The 23,646-nt window shown below is 41.3% G+C and overlaps 2 protein-coding genes and 1 long non-coding RNA gene across 23 annotated transcripts in view; 2 read left to right on the top strand and 1 right to left on the bottom strand.

Annotated features, from left to right (window-relative positions):
• Positions 1 to 20,285, top strand: part of TMTC4 (transmembrane O-mannosyltransferase targeting cadherins 4) — a 73,390-nt gene extending 53,105 nt beyond the window's left edge. For 7 of the 10 annotated variants that reach the window (XM_083501184.1, XM_083501185.1, XM_083501182.1 and 4 more), the window contains 11 exons: positions 2,628 to 2,789; positions 4,494 to 4,696; positions 7,448 to 7,619; positions 7,739 to 7,870; positions 11,470 to 11,549; positions 12,792 to 12,899; positions 13,001 to 13,142; positions 13,765 to 13,879; positions 14,014 to 14,126; positions 15,749 to 15,818; positions 16,334 to 20,285. In XM_083501184.1, coding sequence (XP_083357310.1) covers positions 2,628 to 2,789; positions 4,494 to 4,696; positions 7,448 to 7,619; positions 7,739 to 7,870; positions 11,470 to 11,549; positions 12,792 to 12,899; positions 13,001 to 13,142; positions 13,765 to 13,879; positions 14,014 to 14,126; positions 15,749 to 15,818; positions 16,334 to 16,485 — 1,449 coding nt within the window. In that variant the 3' untranslated portion in view covers positions 16,486 to 20,285. The remainder of the gene's footprint in view (positions 1 to 2,627; positions 2,790 to 4,493; positions 4,697 to 7,447; positions 7,620 to 7,738; positions 7,871 to 11,469; positions 11,550 to 12,791; positions 12,900 to 13,000; positions 13,143 to 13,764; positions 13,880 to 14,013; positions 14,127 to 15,748; positions 15,819 to 16,333) is intronic. The other 3 variants (XR_014525569.1, XR_014525570.1, XR_014525571.1) reach the window with 1 other exon arrangement.
• Positions 1 to 22,466, bottom strand: part of LOC310706082 — a 61,281-nt gene extending 38,815 nt beyond the window's left edge. Inside the window, exons 1-2 of the long non-coding RNA XR_014525650.1 lie at positions 21,702 to 22,466; positions 17,090 to 21,574 (exon numbers count right to left, since the gene is read on the bottom strand). This is a non-coding gene — a long non-coding RNA (uncharacterized lncRNA). The remainder of the gene's footprint in view (positions 1 to 17,089; positions 21,575 to 21,701) is intronic.
• GGACT (gamma-glutamylamine cyclotransferase) overlaps positions 22,343 to 23,646 on the top strand; it is a 60,288-nt gene continuing 58,984 nt past the window's right edge. For 10 of the 12 annotated variants that reach the window (XR_014525587.1, XR_014525588.1, XR_014525589.1 and 7 more), the window contains exon 1: positions 22,343 to 22,471. The gene's annotated coding sequence lies outside the window, so the exon portion shown is untranslated. Of the gene's footprint in view, positions 22,472 to 22,720; positions 23,085 to 23,646 lie in introns of those variants that run through there. The other 2 variants (XM_083501403.1, XM_083501404.1) reach the window with 2 other exon arrangements.

Raw genomic sequence — 23,646 nt, 5'->3', positions numbered from 1 at the left:
CCCTGCCCCGCATAAGAAACAGTGCATGCACACCATTTGAATGGCAATGCCCCTCAAATATTTTATTGGGGAAGCTGAGTTGGCTCCTATGGTCTCCTTTGTTTAGCTTCATATCTTTACTGTCTTCTGTTCTTGTAAGTCCATACTTTTCATTCCATTTTATCCTGCTTTTGACTGGCCACAAGTTGACCGACCAACACTTGCTTCTCTCTTCCTAAACCTCTTCCAGGCTACAACATGCATCTCTTTAAGTCCCTTAGATTTTTCTTCCTGGTGCCCATTCTTGTTAGCATCTCTCCTGCCTTCTCTCCTTTTTTTCTCCCTCCTTTTTTGGGGGGGGGGCTCAGTTTTTTAGCCAAATGACTATTCAAATTTCCAAACCTCAGCCTCCTAATGTAGCTCTTTCTCTCTAATGGCTTCTGTGAGAGCTTTCCCCAGCCAAAAGGGACCCCAAGGATCATCTAGTCCAACCCCCTGCAATGTAGCTCATTAAGCTAAATGGTTTTTTTTATTAAAAAAAACTTTGCTGAAAATTAAAGCGTTCATTTGACATTTTACCGCAGAATTTGAAACTCTAGTGTTAGCAGTCTCCTTTGATTGTTTTTGGTGTTTAGCAATTGTCAACTGCTGTGAGCTGCTGCCAAATCTCATATTACATTGCGTATCCACTGTACAAAATAAAACAGGGTGTCGGTTATTTATTTGTTAGCCGAATGCTCTAAAGTGTTGCATGTCATCTGTCAAATACAGTGAAATGCTAAATACAGTTACGTGTGGTTGTTGAGTAAGAAATGCTATGTCATGGTGGCTGTTCCATACTTTAAATAACTATTGCCACCATGATAAATTCTAACTTTTATAAAGTCAGGGTGGTTAAAGCTGTGAGAGTACTCTTGTGCCTGATGTAACAAATAAAATATATACAGATTCTTTTTAGAAACTTGCTGTTTCGCATGCCTGATCAAAAGCTTTGATAATACTATGCATCTTCTTTCCCTTTGCAACCAACTCCAAACGTACCTACTTGGAAGCAAACCCCATTGATTTCAGTGGGGCATATTTCCAAGTCAGTATGCTGAAGATTGGTGCCTATGTTTTATTGTAAATCTTTATGATGTAGATGAACCAGAGCAAACAGCAAGTTTATTTATTAGACTTTCATGTTCTTGCAGTTCCCTGTTGTGTCTGTAATACTGCAAGGTAGGATACTAATAATATGAGGATATGCTGAAGAATTTCATATCTGTACCCTATACTAGTAACTGGCAGTGTTGCTATAACGACAGTTGCCTCACAAACTTTTATGTCGCTATCATGTGGCTCACAGTTGTTGAACTTAATTTGGGCCAGGATTCAAATGGGACCACCATTGATTCTCATATGCAGGCTTCTTCCTGCAGTTTTCCAAACATGAAAAAAATAAATATGAAGCTGAGGAGAGGCTTTGAGACCTATCTATTTTCTTCAGAAATCCTGGATTACTTGGGCACAGAATGTTTTCTTCTTGGTGCATCTATTTCCACTGCTGGCATAAACTGTCTGTCTTCTCACGATCCTGGATAGGCGCATCAAAGTCTTAAATCTTAGTCCACTGGGTAAGGGTGGCAGAATGGCAGTAGGGGAAAGCTGGCTTCTGAGATTGTCCACATTCGTTTTACCCTTCTTTCGCAGCAAGAGGGACTCAACATTTACTTTATCTTAAAAGCCAGGATACTTACTAAAACCCTTTGAGCCAGATGGGATGGGGTCGTGGATTGGATGGAGGTACCTCTTCACCCAGCCCTCTAGCCTCTGCATGCCAAGTGACACCAGTGCCGTTTCTGGTGGCACAAAAGTTCCCATGTTCTACTCACTGAATGTGCCAGTAGGCAGAAATGTAACTGGTGGGATCCCCGTTAGCAGGAGCCTCATAAAAGAGAATAGAGGGGCGGGGTGGCGGAATTGGGCTTGATTATTACACCAGCTCCAGGCTACTGCATCAATTTGCCTCCTCCTGCTTCTACCCCATTAAGCGCCACCAGGCAGCACCTAAGTCCATGTACTGTATATCCCACCTTTCTCCCAAGGAGCTGCGTGTGGTTTTCTCCACACACCCCAAAACCACTTTATGAGGTAAGTTAGACTAAGAGACTGGCCTGAGGTGGTGACCCAGTGAGCTTCAGGGCAGCATAGGTCTTTGAACTTGTGTCCAACACTCTTAACCACTTCACCACACTGACTGCTGTGGCTTTTCTGCACTTCTGTGGAAAATGGAATATAAATGCAGCGCAGGGCTGCTTGTACAATTCGCTCCATGCTTGGCAGAGTCTTCGTTGGCAGCGTTGTATTGTCTGTATTCTGCCTCACCTGTATGGGGATCTGATGTCTTTAATGATGATGGCTTCGCTCACCATTAAATCACCGTGGTGACAATACAGCAACCAAACGTTTTCTACCATGTGTCTGTTACAAGCGCAGGAGCCCTTATTATTACTATCATCATTATCATTAATTGGGTCAGTAGATGGCAAAGTTAGAGAAACATGAGTACTGTCTGAATTTTGCAGTTCTGTCTGAATTTGCAGTTTTTAAAAGGAAAAAGTTGTGATGACCTGAGCTTTTCCTTTTCTTCTGGTCTTCCTCTCTAGAGCCTAGTGGTGTTTAGAAAAGGACTTCTGTTCAGGATGACTCTTCTGTTATCTGGAGGAGCCACCATGCTGTATGTGCGCTGGAGGATTATGGGCACAGGACCACCGGCGTTTACTGAAGTGGATAACCCAGCTTCATTCGCAGACAGTATATTTGTGAGGGTAAGTGGCAAAGGCATTGCTTTTCAGTGAGCTAACAAATTAAGGACTAAAAAATAAAGCAGAGGAGCCATGTGTCATTTCCAGAACAACTGCTTTGTACGTAGCAAGTTCTCCCATTCAGTTCCTGGCAACTCCCAAGGGTAGGCTTGCAAAAAGGCTTTTGTGGACTGCTGCCAGTCAGAGTAGACAGTATTGGACTAGATGAACCAGCAGTCTGATTTGTCATCAGGCAGCTTTGTGTGTTCTTACATAGCTTACAAGAGTTGAACCATCAAAGTGGTAAAAGCGTCATTCCTTGAGGGTGCTGAATGAATGATGCTTTTAGAATGTGAATGTTTTAAAACGGGTGTGTCCAATGTCCACATTTCATATGGGCAACTTCTGACAGCTACACACCAGTTGTGGACAGGGCTGGGGGCAGAAAGGGGTGGAGGAACGAACATGACTCTTGACCTTTGTACAATGGGTTACATTCCAGCCATGCAAAAGGCAGAGGTTTACACACACACACACGTCCATCTCCCTTCCAAGCTCATGAGGCATCACCCCAGTTCAAGGTGCTCTCATTCCAGCAAGGCAAAAGCACCCAAGGAGGGTGTCACCCTCTCTCCAGGGTCAGAGGCAGATTTTGGGTAATGCAAGTAGCGTGGGCACACTGGGCACACAGCCAAGGAGGGCACCTTCTCAAAGCCCAGTGAGTGCTAACCTGGCTTTGGGAAGGAGGTGTGAGGTCTCTGACAGGGTCCTAGATGGTGATGTGCGGTGAAATTTTTCATAGGGGAAAAGTTAGGACCAGAGGACCAGCTTGTGAAGGTGATTGTGTGTGGTATGTTGCGACATTGTGCGTGTGAGCATCGTTCCTTCCTGCCTAAGCCAGGCAGAAGCTTCCTGGGGCCAGAGGTGCCAGGGGAACATTTAAGGGACTAGCCTAGTCCCCTGAGGCCACTGGCTGCACGCCACTGGTCCTAGAATCCTCCAGCCTCCTTCCCAAGCCAGACAAGTGTTTACTGGGCTTCGAAAAGAAGGTAGGAGGACTGTGGGACCCTGTCAGAGCCTCGTGCCTCTTGCCCAAAGCCCAGCTTAAGCCAGCACCACAAGGGGGGCATATTACCAAGGTCTCCCCACTCCTTTTTTAAAAAAAAAATTAATGCTCACCTATGGATCAGGGGATTTTGTTTTGTTTTGGAAATGTCTAATGGCTTTGCTGGATCTACCACACTCTGGTTAGATTAATGATACGGAACTGTCTTGATCTGAGTAGCCGTAGTTTTTCAGTCACATATGTTCTCTATGCTTTGACCTCTGGAGCTGTGTAAGGCAGAGCCCACTGTTAGGTGCAGAAGCCAACAAACTTTGAGCAAAAGCCAGAAGTGGGATATTGCCAGTGGCACACACTGGATTGTAACCATACAAGCCTTCCTAGAAAAGAATATTCTTTTGGGCAGCCAAATTTGTATAGTGGGGAGCAGGGGACAGCAGAACATGCAATTACACCGAGATAACGTTAATTAACTTACATTTGATTAGGCTAGAGTCTTGGAGCCAATACGTGTTTTATCTGATAAACAATTTTATTAAAGAGGAGGCTTAAATAAAAACTAGGCGATCTGAAAAAGTAGTAGTGATTTTACCCCCTTCCCCCCTTCCTAACAGCCTCTTAAAGTTCAGTATGAAGTAAATGTTTGTTTTTCCTTTGACTGACAGGCTATAAACTATAATTACTACTATTCGTTGAATGCATGGTTGCTGCTGTGTCCCTGGTGGCTGTGTTTTGATTGGTCAATGGGCTGCGTGCCCCTTATTAAATCAGTCAGTGACTGGAGAATAATTGCACTAGCAGTTCTTTGGTTCTGCCTAATTGCTCTGATGTGCCAAGCCTTGTGCTCCGAAGACAGCCAGAAGAGAAGGTAAACGACATTATTGAATTTTAAATTTCTAATTGGGTTTTCTTATTTCCAGCACTCTTCATCTTCCTCCTCTTCCTTTTTTTTTTAAATAACAACAAATCAGTGGAATCAATATACCTTGGCAAACCCAGTTCAAATAAATATTTATAGCTCCAACTTGCATTCTCTTCCCAATTTGGCTCCATCATTTTTTTACACTGACTATGGGGAGGCAAACTTGTAAAAGGGAGGTACGGATGGCTGCTTTATGTTCTTTCTGAAATGGCATTTTCAGATCCTTAACTCTGTAGGGGGTAAAAAGTAATTTGTGGTCAGAATAAAGTGTAATTGAAGTATGTTGTTTTCCTTCACCTCTTTCCACAATGTTTCTTTTGTTAATAATAATAATAATAAAAACCCTTAAGGAAAAAAAAGTTTTAGAAAAAAAATGGTTCTGGCTGTTGATTAAAAAAATAAAATGCTGTCCCAGAGTGATTACTCTTCATCAGTAAACAGTCAGAGAGAAAATAATGTGGGGTGGGCTAGGGGAACCCCTGTCGTTTTACAGAAATGAAAGTTGCTTTAAGAGGATGAAACAATATTTTTTGAGAAGATATTACAGGTGTTGTTCTGGTGTTTTTGAACCAAACATTTAATCCTTTTAATTGGCAAAACTGCACTTTGTTCAAATTGGCCTTTTATTCCTCCACAAGGATGCATGCTAATCTTGATCCAGCTTTTCCGTTTAAAAAGAAATAAAAACAAATGACCTAATAGTGCTTTTGAGTCTTAATAGCAGTTCATGTGCATTATTTCCATACTTTTACAACAGTCCTGCAAGCTGGTATTCATTCCTGCGAAATAGTGGCTTGCCTAAGGTGTGAGCTTTGAACCAGCAATGTCACAGCTTGCACTCTTAACCCCTGGGCTGGCTGCCATCTTTTTGGCTTGCGTACAACACATAGATGCGATTACATTTTGCATTTTTGCTTCAGGAATTTTTCACTTAAGATACCTTGGATCCCCTGCCCCCTCATTTTCCTTGGCAGATCCTTAAAAGTTTCTTTTTGTTTGTATGCTAATATTTGGATGATAAGCTATCAAAATATTTTCTTCCATACATGTGTTCCTGGATGATATCCAGAACGCACAAACACAACCGTATCCTGGAATCACAGAAAGGAGACCTGACATAAACATGGATTTTTGCAGTTAATCATTTGTGCTTGTGTATAGTGGGGGGAAAGCAAAGCAGATACACATGATCTGTGGTAAACCATAAAGTAGGAAGAACTCTTGCGCCCAGTGATACCAGTGGTAAAACAGTAATTATACTGTAGAGACATTTTGCTAAAAACTAGACCCTGATGCTACAAGGAAATACTTCTTGTCTGTTAGTGTTTCTCATTATACATACTAAATATCAGGAGAATCTAAAAAACAGTTGTAACTTGTTGCCCTTATGACAGAAGTGTGCATTAAATCTTCAGGCATGGGAGCTTCAGAATGAATTAAACCTACCAAATCACAGGCAGGCAGTTCCAGGGGGTCTTGTGCAAGACAACTTTTTAAAATGTGACATTTTAAACAAAGAAAAGGTCAATAACACTTTCATTTTTTTCCCAGAAATGGACTAAAACCAGCAAATCCATATTGGCTTCATAATTTTGAGGAGGGAGTGGGGGGTTGCCTCTCTTGATTACCTTAAAATAACTTTTATTAGCAGCTTCATAGCGGCTGGCTTAACTTTCTTGTGCTTGTGTCCTCCTATAGATAGACATTACAAGGTGCACGTGTTCAGAATAGTGCCTGTGGAGCGCTGAAGCACTCGAGAGATTCCCACCCCCTGCCCAAGTAAAACAGTGGCCTTAAAAAAAAAAAGATAAAAGAAGCATCTTACTTAAAAAAATAAAAATCTTCAGCTGCTCTGCTTCCAACAACAACAAAATCACCCAGAGCACTTTAGTGCTTCACAGATAGCATTCTGAACATCTTGCTTTTTGCAAAGCCCATGGACCTAGGGAAACATATGGGCATGGGGGGAAATATAGTTTACACAAAGTAGAGTACAAAAACTATAGAGCAGCAGAGCAACGTGAGGTCTTGTGGGGGGAGTGACTGGGTGCTTTGGCGACCCTGTGGCCCAGCTGAGGAAGTGGTGAAATTACCTTAGTTCACCTCATTATTGAGCCCCGGCAAAGAGCTGCTATACACCCCTACTAAATACTCCCCTTCCCATTTAGGTAAACGCTTCAAAACCAGGGCTTCCCATGCATATTTAGAATGTTTAGATTGAGTACATTATGTTAAACTTTGGATCACCAAACTATTACATGGTAAGCACGTGGACATCATTAACACAACTCCTGAATTGCTTGGAGTCTTTTCCAACATGACCTTTAGTGATACGAGATCTTCCACTGAGTAGTTCCTTCCCACCCTGCTTAGTAACATCAGAAATCTCCAGGTTTCCCCACAGAGGAGCCCATGCAGCAGTTCCTTCATGCAACAGCATTGCCGTTTCTGGGAAGTAGGAAGATATTTGTATAGAAAAGAGCCATGGCATGAATTTTCCCCATATGATACCGTGTTTCTGATGTCACTGAATGGAATTCAGCATGGATTCTAAAGATTCCATGCTAAAAAGACAGAATTCAAACAGATTCTTTGAAACCCCAGCTTTTTACATGCAGATACTAAGTTGTAGCATAAAAATATCATAGGAAGTAATGATTGAGTTGTTCATCCTGTAACTTACTTTCTGCTTTCCAGAATCCTGACATTGGGTTTGGGATTTCTCATCATCCCTTTCCTTCCTGCAAGTAATCTGTTCTTTCGAGTTGGATTTGTTGTTGCAGAAAGAGTAACCTACCTCCCGAGTATTGGCTATTGCATGCTGATTACATACGGATTCAGTCTATTGAGCAGACAAGCTAAAAAAAAGGTACTAACAAAAGGATCCATATAACTGACAACAGGTATACACACACACACACACACACACACACACACACACACACAGCTTTAAACTGTGGTTCCTAACATGTGTTTCTTCTCTCCAAGAAATTTCTTGTTGCTGCTCTGCTGGGCCTCTTGTTGGTAAATGTGTGGCGTTGTGTTATCCGCAGTAACCAGTGGAGATCTGAAGAACAACTTTTTAGGAGTGCTTTGTCTGTGTGTCCACTGAATGCAAAAGTAAGTTTTGGAGTAATATGCATTAGCCATATGCATTGCACTCTGTAAAGGCAAATCCCCATTTTGAAGTAGAAATTTCAACAAATGTAAAGGAAATTAAAAATCTGAAAGTGTTTTCTTTTAAGTCATTCCCCACACCACCAAGTAAGTTCAAAAACTATTTTTTGTTCCTCTGTCATTTGGATCTAAAATGCAGCTACATCCCTGTGGTACATTCCTGTGTGCCTTTCCCATCATTTAGAGCAATGGTCTTCAACTGGTGTGTCGGGAGCTACTACCAGGTTGCAGCCTGATGCAAGGTAGGTTGCAGCCGCAACACTACCGCCATACAAACAGAAAGAAAGAAAGAAAGAAAGAAAGAAAGAGAGAAACAGGTCCCCAAACAATCTTTAGTTAAAGATTGGTCTTGGGTCCAAAAAGACTGGTGAATACTAATTCAGATCAGGGGCGGAGGAAGGGGGTGCGGTGGGTGTGGGCCGACCCGGGTGTCACCACTGAGGGAGGTGACAAAATGCCAGGTGGCACTCACCACAGTTCCTGCAGCATGTCCGAGCCATGCGTCTCTTCTGGGAAAGACACGCTGCCTCCCCCCCCCCCATCTGTAGGGCGGCTGGGTGGGAGGAGGCAGGCAGACTCCGGAGGCCCCGCAGTGTGCCCTGCCCTCGCCCCACCCTTCTGGGCGCACCACCCCAGGTGCCTGAGCGGCTTCCGCCGCTGATTCATATCCCTGATTCATTGTTGAGTGCCAGGTTACCTGGTCTTAATTTAAGTGGTCATATGCTGGTTTGCAGCCCAGGTTTCCAAGCTGGGCTTATAGGAATGGCAATTGAAGAAATCACACTGCTTTTTTTAACTCCCAAACAAACTATCAGTTCCAGTAAAGATGCAACCTTAAAAGTTATCCCGCGCAGAGGATTTCTTTTGCTGTGGCGTTTAATGGCGGGAATGAGCATAAGAGGATCACAGACAATTCAAGATCTGTATTGTTCTTTGCATGCATAATGCTGCTCTGGAAATCAGGTCAATCCCTGCTTTTATGCATTATTAAAAGCAGTTGTGGGATATAAAATAGTAAGCAACAGTGTATCACATCTGCCTAGCATCAAATTGGTTCATGAATGAGCTTGGCAATCCATATCCTTTTCTCAGTCCGAATCTGTTTCTCAGGGCTTAGCTTATGCAGAAAAGTTAAAACACCTGAACTAGAAATTTTCTAGCCTATGCTTTATTCTAAAAGGTGGTGGTGATGATTCATTGAATTTATGTCCCACATTTCCTTCTGAAAGTTAGCAAAAGGCAGTTTACTGTGTTTGGTAAGCCAAAAAAAGTACACAAAATCTGAAGTTTAAGACCCAAAGCAAACAAAATGTTCAGTATCACCAGTATTTGCAGCCAATTTTGAAAAACCTGTAGGGCACTTACAAAGAATTGGGATTGCATGTTACAGATTTCCATCTCTCTTATAAACTGATTTCCCTAGGGTTCCTTAGGGAGACAGAACGGAGGAACTATAATAGTTCAATATATGCGTATTGTGTATAGCATTTGTTTTTCAGGAGCGGTAATCTTTGTGGATCTAGGGAACACATTGTCCCTGATTGGTTTGGGAGTGGGCAGGAGCTGTTTAGCCCACTTATTCAGGAGGAATAACGGCATGCAGACAGGAGCACTGTATTGGCTCTATCACTGCCCATGCAGACAGAACAGCACTGCTGCAGCTCCACCCCATGGTTGAACCGTTCCTTTTTGTCACACAACAAAATTCAGCTATACCTCTTCCACACTCTGTGGTACACAGTGTTTCACACTTCCTTATTGTAGATTGCTTGTAAAAGATGTAGCTAGGCCTCTGGCTTCTGTTTCCTCAATTGTGAATATGGCAGTTTCCTTTTGTTTTAATTCTGAAAACATAAGGTCTATTTGGAGTTGGATATACTGTATGGTGGCAAGCATGTAGGATTCTTTTATTATGCATTTTGTTTTATATTATATTTTTATGTTGTGAACTGCTCTGAAATAAACAGATGGAGGGCGGTATACAAATAAAATAAAAGTATACCCTTCTTTCACATTGTGTTTCTAGGTGCTCTTAGCAGGGAAAAGTGATTCATTAGTTGCCATCGTGTAACCAATTGCTTTGTTACACTTGTTTGGCAGTGGGAATGGTATTTGCTGGTAAGTAAAAATAGATTGATCTGGCCTTAGCTGGTATACAAACATGTTGGGATGCCTGGACTAGTTGGCTTGGGATGCTGCTGCCACAACCAACAGTGTATACTCCTTCCCTCTTCTGTGGCCAATGTCAGCATGCTAAGCGAGGGTATAGGCACCAACACTGGTTAATACCATTAACCTATGATGCTGAAGTAGGCATAGGCCCATAGGAGAGGCAGGTTTCTATGTCCATTTTGGGCCTGCTGTGGACTCAATTGCATGCCCCCAATCTAAAAGAGTTCTTCCAGAAACCTGCAGGGCTGAAATTTGGAGAGTCAGCAGAAGATCGAGTAGTTCAAATATGTTCTTTGCTGACCTACAAATTTCTGTAAATATTTGTGTGGAAATTTAAAAAACACATTCAACCAAAACGAATCAGAACCAATAGGCATGAATTTTCAGTTGGATGAATGTTCGGTGAACTTCAAAGTTGCTGAAGACTTGCATTTTCACTGGGATGTTTGTTCTCTGATTATTATTTTCTTCTCTCTAATTCTTGTGTCATATTCCCTTCAGCTACATTTTTTATTTTTCCTGGCAGCTGTTGATGCTATTTGAACATAACATGACTGTGTTAAAAGCCTAATGAAGTCCCTGCTATATATCCTACCTCATACTATCACTGTGAGGGACGCAGGTGGCGCTGTGGGGGACGCGGGTGGTGCTGTGGGTAAAACCTCAGTGCCTAGGACTTGCCGATCGCATGGTCAGCGGTTCGAATCCGCGCGGCGGGGTGAGCTCCCGTCGTTCGGTCCCAGCTCCTGCCCACCTAGCATTTCGAAAGCACCCTTAAGTGCAAGTAGATAAATAGGTACCGCTTTATAGCGGGAAGGTAAACGGCGTTTCCGTGTGCTGCTCTGGTGCCAGTTCGCCAGAGCAGCTTTGTCACGCTGGCCACGTGACCCGGAAGTGTCTGCGGACAGCGCTGGCTCCCGGCCTCTAGAGTGAGATGAGCGCACAACCCTAGAGTCTGTCAAGACTGGCCCGTATGGGCAGGGGTACCTTTACCTTTACCTTTACTATCACTGTGTAAGGAAAGAGATAGCATTGTGGGCCCATACAAACAATGTCGAGCCTGGCCCTGAACTTCAGAGGCTTGACTCAGCATCAGCTTTGGAAAAAGGGGTCAAAGCACAATGTTGTTTTTATTTCAAGCCATCCCCTTCTTGAAGCTTGACACATCACTGTAAATTATGCATATTATTCAAAGGAGGTTGCACTTACCTTGACCTGTGGTGTATATATTTATAAACAAAATTAAGATGCTTTGTTAAACCATAAATCTATTTTCAAAATTGCAGTTGCAGAGATAAATGCTGCATTATTAGTATCTAACAGTAATAAATGTCTGGAACAATTAATACATTTCTGGCTTTTACTTTCAGGTTCATTATAACGTTGGCAAAAACCTGGCTGATAAAGGCAATCAAACAGCTGCAATTAACTATTACAGGGAAGCTGTCAGGTACGTGCCAGTTACTGTTTAAAAGAGGAACAGGGAAGTGTCCCACAATGAATGCAAACAAACTGTGAAAAAGGCTCATGAACTGAAAGTGGAGACAGTATATGCACTTTACCTTTTTTTCATTTGTTTGTTACACAAGAAAATCTTTAATAAAAACTGATTTAAAAGAGGAACAGGAAAAAATATTCAGAATATTGCATTTATTGGCTTATAAAAAAGAGCCTGGAAGACATGACATCTCAATGCACTGTTTAAAATAAATTATAATCATTCAAAAGAGAATTTAATCCATGGGGGCAGGGAATGAAAGTAGCTTAGAACACTATGGTTAGGAAAATGTGCACAGTGTGAGTAAAAATGTTGGCAATGTAACACAGGGAAAAATTGTGAGGTGGTCTCATCCCAATCCAGATTTGGGTAGTTGCTGAAAAAGTAGAAAATACGATAGATTATTAAATTTCAATCCAATATTTTTGTTGTTAAATAACCCAGAAATATTACCTCGGGTTAAGAACTTTGCTTCAGGATGAGGACAGAAATCGTGCTCTGGCGGCGCGGCAGCAGCAGGAGGCCCCGTTAGCTTAAGTGGTGCTTCAGGTTAAGAACAGTTTCAGGTTAAGAACGGACCTCCGGAATGAATTAAGTACTTAACCTGAGGTACCACTGTAAATCACTGTAGTCTAGAGAAGATTGGTGATGGTGATTTAATATATGATTAAGGTGTAAATTTCCTATGTTTGGTCAGGTTGAGATTCAAATAATAGGTGGAGTCTCACGAGTTGGTGGCTATATACAGTGAGGGGGGAAAGTATTTGATCACCTGCTAAATTTGCGTGTTTGACCTCTGACGAAGAAATGACCAGTCCATAATTTTAATAGTAGTTTTATTGTAGCTATGAGAGACAGAATAACAACAGGAAAAGCCCCAGAAACCCAGAAGACAAAAGTCAGAGATTGATGTGCATTATAATGAGTGAAATAAGTATTTGATCCCCTATCAACCAGCCAGATGTCAAGCTACCTGGTATCTTCACTGTATGTAACAAGCTGAGATTAGAAGCACCTGCTGTAAGGGAGAAGTCTTACCTGTAATCCCAGCTCGTTACAGTACCTGTACAAAAGACACCTGTCGACAGAAGCAATCAATCCAGCAGATTTCATTTACTGTAGTGTAAATGAAAGAAAATGAGTCAAGCTGCCTTTTTCCAATGAGTAATTATTTCCCCCCTTTTACATGCCCAGATTGAATCCTAAATATGTGCACGCTATGAACAACCTGGGAAATATCTTGAAAGAAAGGAATGAACTGCATGAAGCTGAAGAGCTGCTGTCACTAGCTGTACAAATACAGTATGTTTTTAAATACACAATTCCAGTTGTCGCTGCAGAGCATATAGAAGGAGTGCTGTGTCCTGTCCTGTATACTAAACGTATCCAACAATTCTGCCTAGGCCTGATTTTGCAGCGGCATGGATGAATCTGGGAATAGTGCAGAATAGCTTAAGAAGGTATGGAGAAGCTGAGCAAAGCTATTGGACTGCAATTAGACACCGAAAAAAATACCCAGATTGTTACTATAATTTAGGACGTTTGGTAAGTGTATTGCATTACATGTGTGCTAATGACAGCAAGAGACTAAGATGAAATGTCGCCTCGGTGGCAAACTTAAGCATAGTTCATTAACAGTGTGGTTAAACAGCAGTACTTTGGCACGTTTCATGCAGCTTCCTAATAATATTCAGAGTGCAGTAGGTGAAGGGCACATCCTCAGCCCTGCACTCCAGCCCATAGCAGACCATCTGCTTTGCATGCAAAAGGTCCCAGGTTCAATCCCCAAGTCGGGGTGGAAGAGACTCCTGCTTGCAATCCTGAAAGCCTCTGCCGGTCAGTGTATGCAATACTGAGCAAGATGGACCAACTCAGTATAAGGCAGTTTCCTATGTTCCTGTGTGTTGTTCCTACAGTATCAGTGGGCGAGAACTTTCATGCAGATTGCCTTTCGTGGCTTTGACCATTATAAATTGTTTTCAAGAGCTTGTCCCCAAAATACAGCACTACTTTCTATTGTTTTTTTAATATATACATGGTTGTTGTTTTTTGCATAAAGTAATATAAGCAGGAGTGGGACTAGACAGGAGAGGAATTTGAGCATTGATCTAATTTATTCAGGGCTACCGTTACTGTATTTGCTTTCATATTGTCGTCCTTGTTTCAGTATGCTGACCTCAATCGCCACATAGATGCATTGAATGCATGGAGGAATGCCACTGTTCTGAAACCACAACACAGTTTGGCTTGGAACAACATGATTATATTGCTTGATAATACAGGTACAGTATAAGAATTACCCAGCAACGTTTAAATAAGTGATGCATTTATGCAGTTTTTGCCCTGCTTACGGTTTTGTGGAATAAAAACTATTGTGCTATTCAGCACCCTTTCCTCTCTTTTCTTACGTTCCTAGGTAACTTAGCACAAGCTGAAGCTGTTGGAAGAGAGGCTTTGGAGTTAATACCCAATGATCATTCTCTTATGTTTTCACTGGCAAATGTATTGGGGAAGTCACAGAAATATAAGGTAGTAAAATATTTCCAATCATAACTTTTGAATGAAATAATTATTTTAATTGTTTCTCCATTGTTCATAGACTGAATAGGTTCTCAAAAAAATTACAACTCACATTAGAGACAAATTGAAGTGTTGTTCTGTAGGTACATGTGGCAAAATAGATGTGCACATTCGTAATGTGGTGGCATGTACATGTTGTCATGGCAAACTACTCGTGTATGGGGTTTACCACCTTTTATTCAAGGTCACCTGTGTTGAATAAAATATACTGCCTTGATCTATAGAGACACAGTAATGTTGTCAAAGAGCTGGGCATGTGGCTGGGTTTTCTGAACCTGCAGAGTTACCAGCCCTAGATTTCATGAACATAGGAGAATAATTTCATTGATAATTCAGAGGGAAATAGGGAAAACATCAAAGCAAAGTAGCTATAGAAAAGAAAAGTTCGGTTGAACATGGATTCCCGAGTAATCTGAGGTTTTTATAGGCCAAATCTTCCTTTTTCGGATATGTTCTAGGAAGTAAGATAGCCTTTAGGGCCCTGGTCTGATCAACTCCTGGGTGCTAAACTAATTTACTTGATTCATCCCTAGCTGAGGTTCTCAGGGGTCCCCACAATCACATGATATTGGAACACACACTCTGGGTATTATTCAGCTGACTTTTACTCATTCCTACCTAAACAGAAAACACTAGATTCCTTACTGTGAACAAGTTCATGAGTTTGATTTAGGGAGGCAAGCAAGCGTGTTTTGCAGAACAGTTCAGAAACCACATAAAAATATTTTTTAATCTTACATGCAGCACATCTAAAAATCATCATTCAAATTGATAAATATAGAAATAAGCCAAGGCTTTTCCTGAAAAAAACCATTTAAATTAGAATCAGCACTTATCCTTGGATTATAAACAGACATAAAGCTGTGTTAAGTAGCCCTGTAATTAAGTCTGCATCCACTGCATAGGAACATCTTTAAAAGTATTTTTTATCTCTTATCTGTTTAAATAATTGTTTTTCTTGAGTAATTGTATATATTTTGTATGCGTTGTTCAGAGTTTAATGATGTCATGTAAGTGGGATGTGTGAGCCTAGCAAAACTGAAAATGAATAATGAAAATATTCAGTGGTCAGAATCTTTGAAGCAAGTCAGTTAGAAAAACAAGTGAAAAGTCTTTTGTGGAGCATTTTTTCTTTCTAGAAGTATTGTCTGCAAAACAAAGCAGATAAGCCTTTTAAAATTGTTGGCTGTAATAAAAGTAGATTCATCTCATTGATTTTATTGGGATTAACTTCATTTTAACACAAATATGCAGGTTTTAAGTGGTGATTTGTGTGAGCATCCGGTTATAATGCAGTCCGCAAGTGTTTTTGTGTTCTTACTAGCACAGAAGTAATTACTGTTTAATTGACAGCAACTACCAGACAACAGCTGGATCAGGCTGTGAATTATATTGTATGTATATCCATTAGAGAGAAGTAGAAGTGTGAATGCACATGAAAAAAATATGGTGACATAATCACATTAATAGACCACAGAGCATGAGGTAATTGGTAGTGTTTGGTTGTACTTGACATTGTATGCACTACAGAAATAGCTTGTCCTGTTGATCTCTTTTTCTGAATTATTCAGGAATCTGAAGCTTTGTTCCACAAGGCAATTAAAGCCAATCCAACTGCAGCCAGTTACCATGGTAATTTGGGTAAGACATTTTACAGCTCCCCTAGTGCAAACTTTTAAAAAATCAGACACACTGCTTGTACTTCTTTTCATGTTAATTGTCTTAAAAACTACTGTTTTTAAGGCATTATTCTGCTGCCGAGATTTCTATTCTGCCTACTTGCTAAACAAATTGCCAGCTAGAGAAAAGAGTTCCAAAAATGCAAAGCTCAATGCATTGTATAATAGACCAACCAGGCAGCACACTACAGCCCAGAGGTGGCTGCATGTCAGTGGTGGCAAATTGGCTCTTTTGTGCCATGCTTGCAAACCGCCATGAGCTCTCCTGATAAAAACAGCAATTTATGGCTCTAGCACAATCCACTCTTGTCATTCCCTGGCCTGCTCAGCTCCCAAACGTGTCCCCTCCAGCTGGCAACAGAGCAGGCTGCCACCATGCCGGCAGCCAACCAAATGTTTTAATGTTTTCTAAGTAATTGGCAAGATTGTCTGTCCTTCAACGATGTTGCTAACAAAAACTCCTCTTTGCTGTTTCAGCTGTGCTGTACCATCGCTGGGGAAATCTTGACTTAGCCAAGAAACACTATGAAATCTCTCTGAAGCTTGACCCCACAGCAGCTGGGACCAGGGAAAACTATAGTCTTTTAAAAAGGAAACTGGACCAACTGAAAAAAAAAGGCGATGTCTGAGGTTTCTTCTCAGGCTTTGAATGCGTACTGCATACCATTTATTGGCAACATGGCTACTAATCACCAGGGAGAGAAGCATTCAGTCATACTGTCATTTAAAAAATCACAACAATAACCCAATAATTATAGCACCAGCAACAAATACTCAAAATGTTTCATGAAGTCTAGTGGCAGAAGTAAATTTCTTTACAAAAAAAAAATAAAAAGCAACGCTGGTTTTGAAATTTTCATTTGGAGAACTGAAAGGTTTGTATTTATGCTTTCAGCTTTTTGACACAGTTTCAAAACCTGTTGAATATTTACATTCTTATACTCGGAGCACTTGTGCTGGTAGGGGCAACTTATTCAAATAAAAAGAAGGGCATATTCAAAATGCATGTAGCAGTGGAATGCGAATGTACCACAGTACATTGCTACCTCGGGTTAAGTACTTAATTCGTTCCAGAGGTCCATTCTTAACCTGAAACTGTTCTTAACCTGAAGCACCACTTTAGCTAATGGGGCCTCCTGATGCTGCCGCGCCGGCGGAGCCCAATTTCTGTTCTTATCCTGAAGCAAAGTTCTTAACCTGAAGCACTATTTCTGGGTTAGCGGAGTGTGTAACCTGAAGTGTATGTAATCTGAGGTGCCACTGTACAATTATGTGGAAAAGAAATATAATTTGTTTTGCCTGTGTATACATCTTACTGATGCAGGAATTCTGATGCAGCGTTGGTATGAAACGTGGCCCAGTGAATTACTGAGAGCACAAATGTTGCCTCATTAATCTCTGGAGAGGCCATGCTTCAGAAACATGGGGGAGGGTGTTTGCGCAATACACTGCTAATATACTTGGTAAGAACAGGATAGAATGAACTATTTTCAACAATTTATGGTGAATTGAGGATTGAAGTTTAATTCAAATTGTTCTTAGATTCAGAATCTATCCTTAGTTGCTGTTGTACAGCTTAAAGGTAGTGACTTGAATGGTCAAGCATCCCAAAGTAACCGTCAAGAGTACTTTAAACTGTAAAGCCTTTCATGTTTGGTAGTTTGCCCAGAATCTTGTAATGCTTCAGCTGGGCAGTGGTTATTACATTTTTAGATGTTTGATTAGGTTTTAATCTGCTGTCTTGTTGGTAGCAGCTTTCATTAGGGTATCAGTAGCTGAAATCCAAGTGGCATATGAAGGGTTCTTCAGTCTTCTCTGGGGATGATAGCAGACTTAATTTTTCTCTGAGGGTTAATGGTTCCTTAAAGAAGTGACAGCCCAGTTAACATGTTCTAAAATCCTTCACATGGAACATCCCTAAGGGTGCAGCCAAGTGCAGGAAGAAATGTCTGATCTGGGCCATTGTAGCCTAAAATAATAAAGAAATGTGGTTGTGACGTATTTATTGGCAAAGAAAGGATTTATGTCAACATTGCACCCTAGATGCAATGTTGAGATATCCACCTGTGTAATCTTGACAGTCCCAGATAAACTATTGTTTTCCAGCTTTAGGGGTTGCCTAAAGACCACTTACAGACAGGTACAGTTTACCTAAAAATCAATGACAGCATATCAGAAAAAGATCTGTTCTTCCATACTTCAATTTATTCTTGCTGCAGATTGGATTTTTGAGGAGCAAAGTCAAAATCAAATGTTGACCTTTTTTGTCCTGCTATGTATATTGTGCAAGAGAGATATTGCTGCATTAGAATCCTTCCCATATAGAGCATTATTTCTCAGAATGGAAAGATCAGAATTGAGTTTCAAAAAAGAAAACTCTTCATACAATATATGTACCAGTTCGTGCACTTGGCTTTGGCAGCTATCTTGTTATGGATTCAGTACCACCCTTAAAACACGGATGCACATGGACCCAATCTAGCCCTTAGAGCTGGAGACAAAGATCCAACCACTGGACAGCATGCACATCCTGAATTGATTCGGATTTGCAACTGCTCCCAGTATGTTCTAAATGTATCAGTCCCTTGAATAAAATAGTTTTAACTGTTGTAATACACAGGATGCTGACAGTCTTGCTATGTGGAATATTATAAAATAATGTGAATGACCCCAATAAGAACATGGTGTTGATGTATTTATACATACACAAGAAAAAAGTGTACAAACTATAAATAGAAATCATTTCCACTGGTTGTTTTATGTTTTGTTTTTTAATGATTCAGCAATTTCCTCTAACATGCAGTGCTTACAGACCATTTTCTCAGATGGGATAAGATTTTAATAATAGTTCTATGTTTGAATATTGTTGATGTCTGATGTAATTAATTGTCTGATTCATTACTATTGCCTGCAGTTTACATATGATACTTATCCCTGTTGGCCTGCACTATTTGTTTGGTATGAACATAGTGAGTTAATATTTTATGTAGAGCATGAAACATTTCTTTAAATTTACTTTTTTTGTTAACAGCCTGGAAATGTTTGGATCTCCTGATTTGAAAGCATATGTAAAGTAGATCAGCATTTTCTAGACTTTTGTTGGTATAATAATACTTGAAATTAATGTGTCTCCTAGCTGTCAGCTCTGTCATGTGAATGTAACTATAAAACATTGCCTAGGCAAACTTTTTGAATAGTGTCCTAAAGGCTACTTGACATATTATGCAGAGGCAACCTTAGCTATACAACCAAGCCTAAACTTGACATGGAGCTGCAACCAACTCTGACAAATATAGTATGTTGTTACATTCATATGTGGCATTTTTCTGTGTATGCTTATGGCATATTGTTAGTATATGTATTTTTGGGAGGGCAGAATGGTGATGTGTGAAGTGATCCTACTTTTGAAAATAATAATTAAATGTCATACAGATTGCTATAATTCAGTTTTAGAAATTTATTTTAAATTTAGAAACATTATAAAAAGGCTTTAAAAATATACAGTAATACGGCTTTAAAAAATATACAGTAGTAAATGGCTAAGTCACACAAAGAGTAAACCCACTGTAATCAAGGGGGCTAGTTAGTTATGACTACAAATCCATTGATTTTAATGGTACTATTCTAACTTAGTCAGATACCACCCATAAGAAGAAGAAAATCTCAGTCTCTTCCTACCACCCCTGCTATACGCTTAGCAAAGGCATACATGTCTCTTAACATTCAAAAGCCATGAAGGCAAAAGTGAGCTGTGTGCCGTTTTAGGCTGCTGGGCTGATATATCCAACATAGTTTGATCCTCTGCATCCCAGATCAATTCAACTCAACTGCATGTCACCATAGTACTTAGGGTTACATGTAAGGTGGCAATCCTAGACATACGTGCCTAGGATTAAGTCCAGTGGAACTTCCTTCTAAGTAAACAGATGTAGAATGTGGCTGTGGGAATATTAGTTGTTTGGAAAGCTGGAACCGAATCTTTTGAAATTGTACTGCAAATTCTGAGGTTAAAACTCTTTTGAAAATAGTGAATAAGCAGTGACTGCTGCCTACTAAATCTACTTACTAAAAAGCGGCGTGTACAGAAGATTGTTTCATTTCTGTGATACAAGGTTTGTCATAAGCATCTACACTTTTGTCAGCACAAACAAGTATGGGCTTTATACTGAAATAATTGTTTTAGAACTCAACAAAAATTTGTAGCCAATTTGGTGATATGTCCAATGAATGTCAGCCTCTGATGTATTATAAATTTCTTCAGGGCCTATTAAACTGTATGGCTGGATAATGATAAAAAGTGAGGACTTTGAAGACAATGGGTAGCAACTGATAGTTGGATTAGTTCTTGATAATGACATTGAATTTTAATGAATACATTCCAGTTTCTTTTATAAGACAACATTTGTAATAAAACCTCATCTGTTCTTTGGCTGTTGTGGATTTTATAAGAGTAAAAATAAAACCTGTTCAAGAACAATGATAAAAGTAATGTTTCAAAAAGGGCAGTGGTAATGCATCAAACGGAAAAGGGGGAAAGCAATTTTTTTCTAAATAGCTGTGGTGGTTTTGTTGTTTAACTTTGAAACATTAATACAACTGAGGGGGGCACACCTGCTTTGAGCAGAGCTGGGGGTGGGAGTGTATGCTAAAATCTTTATCCACATGAAGTTTTGGTGCTCAAATTTGGCTTCTCCCCTGCAGCTGCTTTCCTACACCAAGTTGGGGGGGGGTGTATATATATTGTTCCCTCACTTAGTTTGATCCTCTCTAGCACAATACTTGTTTATGGTCTGCTTTTTAGTGTAATAGTAACTCTGTATCTGGCCTGCCCTATGGCTCTCGTAATGTCTACACACAAAAAAGATTGGGGGAGGCCAGAGCCTGTGCCCTCCAGCTGACGTTAGGTAGTTCAGGTGATGAATATTTGGATAAAATAAGTCTAGGAGAAAACTTGTCAGATTGCCACTACTCAAACTTAAGAGAGAAGTTTTTTCACAATCTGACAAGGATGAAAATCACTTTGGTGTGAAGCTTAAATTAGCTTGTACATACAATAGTTTTTGATAAGAGATTTGAGATCTACATTTCATAAAACTTAGCTCTGATTCTCCCCCAATTCTCATCTTTTATTAAGTACATATAGATATGGCCCAAAGGCAGCAAGGATGGATCAAGGCCATCTATATGTTACTATAGTTTCTAAGTGTCTGTTGAACATCCTACATGGAGAGAGTGTATCTCGAAATCTGCGGAAAGATACTATTCTCACCCCAATATATCAAGCGTGCATTTGGTTGGTGAGAATCTTTAAGAACCTGCTGTTCTGTTTTGTTTTAAGATAGGTGGTATTTTGATACTGCAACCCCAAGTGAAAAATTAGTTATAAAGTGGCAATTCCACCCTGCTCAGTCCTAGCCTTCCAACCCTCTCTCTTCCTAAGGCTGGCGCTAACTAGAAAGCTGCGGTTTCCACCTTCTTGTAATGTGAAGAAATTCAACAGGTGTAGTTAGCTGCTCAGCCCTGCATCTCCACGATGGACCGTACGATGCTCGTAGCCCTGGTCCTACGAGCATTAAAGCCAGAGGGTCCCTGATCAGAAGGAAAAGTGGCAAGCCTGTAAGAAGGTGCACAGCAGGCAGAAATCCAACAGGCGCAGCAGCCTTTCCAATATAGCGATTGTGGAGTTTCTGAGTATTTTTGGCAGCAATGCAATACGTCCTGTGGAAAACCACTTAGTGAGTAGCTTAAGATTTTTTTTTAAAGCGGGTTATATATATATATATATTTAATTCAAAAAAAATCTTAACACGTAACATGCAAGCTTCACAGAAGTCAGTGAACTTACCTCCCAAGTGAGCAGACATAGGAACGGGGTTGCCGCCACATATATTAGGTGAAACAACCTGCTCCTGCCCACTGCCCTTCACTGAAGAAAGTTATCGCTCCGTTCGGCCTTTCCTTCGCCTGCTTTTCCCGCCGCACTGCGCAGGCGTGCGGTTGCCTAGACAACGGCGGCTTTCCTCGCCGCCTTCTTTCCTCCGGTCGTTCATCCTTCCGCTGATTCTGTCACGTTGAAGAAACGTGACGTCAATCATCTCTTGGAAAAGGCGGGAGTAAGAGCTCGCCGAAGGCGCCCACAGAGCTGGACAAGTTGAAGAGTGACAACCAACTTCCCAGCTTCCGGCTCGATTTAGCCCTAATTTCCAGCAGCCTGAAATAACCTGCGCTAGATGGCGCAGTCTCAGCTCCGTTGACTTCATTGGGACTTGGGGTGACAGCTCCTACTGTCATAAATAGGAGTGTCGTAAATCAATCCTCCCTCGGCTCCGGCTCCCTTTCCTCCTCGTGAAATGTTGGGGTGATAGTGGCTGCAGTTTTATAAAGGTTTAAAAAGTCAAAGACCGCCCCCCCCCTCACAGAATGAGCATCGACCTCGTCTTCAGCACGTGAAATGGCAACTCTAAACTAACTCTCTGTGGAGAACGCCGAGCAGCCCCGCCCACTCCCTCAGGTTCTAAAGGGCAACGGCGCACTCCGGAAGCGGCCGGAGCAAGTTTGTGTGATTGGCAAGCGCACTAGGACCCGGGCTCTAAACACGGCTGTTCAAACTGGCGGGTGAGCTTCTTTCTTCAAACGGGCTTGCCGCCTTTTTTAAACATGCGAGCGCGAGGGGAGAGCCGGGCTGGTCGCTTATAGGTTATTTTAAAAGGTTATTGGTTAAAAGCGAGGTCATGTGATGTTGGAGAGGGTGGGTGGGCTCGGGAGAGGAAAGGAAGGCGCGCGCAGTTTCTCTCCTCTCACTCCCCCCCCCCCCTAACTCTTTTAGTCAACCGTTTTCTTTCAGGCGTTGGCTTTTAAATCGGCGCGCGCCAGCTGGGGCGCGCGGGTGGGGGGAAATCACGTGAGAGGAGGAGGCAAGCCGGATTGGTTGGCGCCTCACGGAACCTGTCGTGGGGCGAGCGTCAGATTCGCTCGAGGGTTTTAGAAGATAGAGAGTCGCTTGTTTGTCTCAACCGGCTCGCAGCTGCGCAGAGAGGAGACCATCGTTTTAGACGCGGATACACCCGCACACGTCCCACTGCATTAGAAGCGCCCGAGTTACGATATCGACGTGCTTTGTATGCACAGTTTCCTGTTAAAACTGTTATTCGCGATATAATTGGATGCGTGTCACGGCCTTCTTTTTGGACGCTTATTCACTGCTGCAAGGGCGCTACAACTAACACACGTATTTTTTCCTATTTCCTATGATATTGTCTTTATGCTGCTTTAGGTCCCTTGGCTTTTGACTATGAATATATAAAACCACTGAATTATTTGCAAGGGGTATTTTTTTATAGGTGTGTTTGTTTGGGCGGGGGTGGGGTGGGGAATTAAAACGTGCTTCATTTTCTCCAGTGAAAGTTCAAGGCAGGGGTAGGCAACCTAAGGCCCGGGGGCCAGATGCGGCCCAATCACCTTCTCAATCCGGCCTGCAGACAGTCTTGGAATCAGCATGTTTTTACATGAGGAGTAATAATAATTTTTATTTATACCCCGCCCTCCCCAGCCAAGGCCGGGCTCAGAGCGGCTTACAAGCAATAATAAAAACAAGTTGAATGATTACAACTTAAAAACAAAATTAAAATACAACATTAAAATATTGAAACATTAAAATATTAAAATGTAGCCTCATCGCAGGAGGAGAAGGAAAGGAAAAAAGAAAGGGAGAGAGGGAATCAAATTGGCTCCAAGCCAAAGGCCAGGCGGAACAACTCTGTCTTACAAGCCCTGCGGAAAGAAATCAGATC

The sequence above is a fragment of the Podarcis liolepis genome, assembly GCF_965112155.1.
Source record: "Podarcis liolepis genome assembly, chromosome: 4".
NCBI classification, from domain to species: Eukaryota; Metazoa; Chordata; class Lepidosauria; order Squamata; family Lacertidae; genus Podarcis; species Podarcis liolepis.
This window is presented reverse-complemented; position numbering and strand designations above follow the sequence as displayed.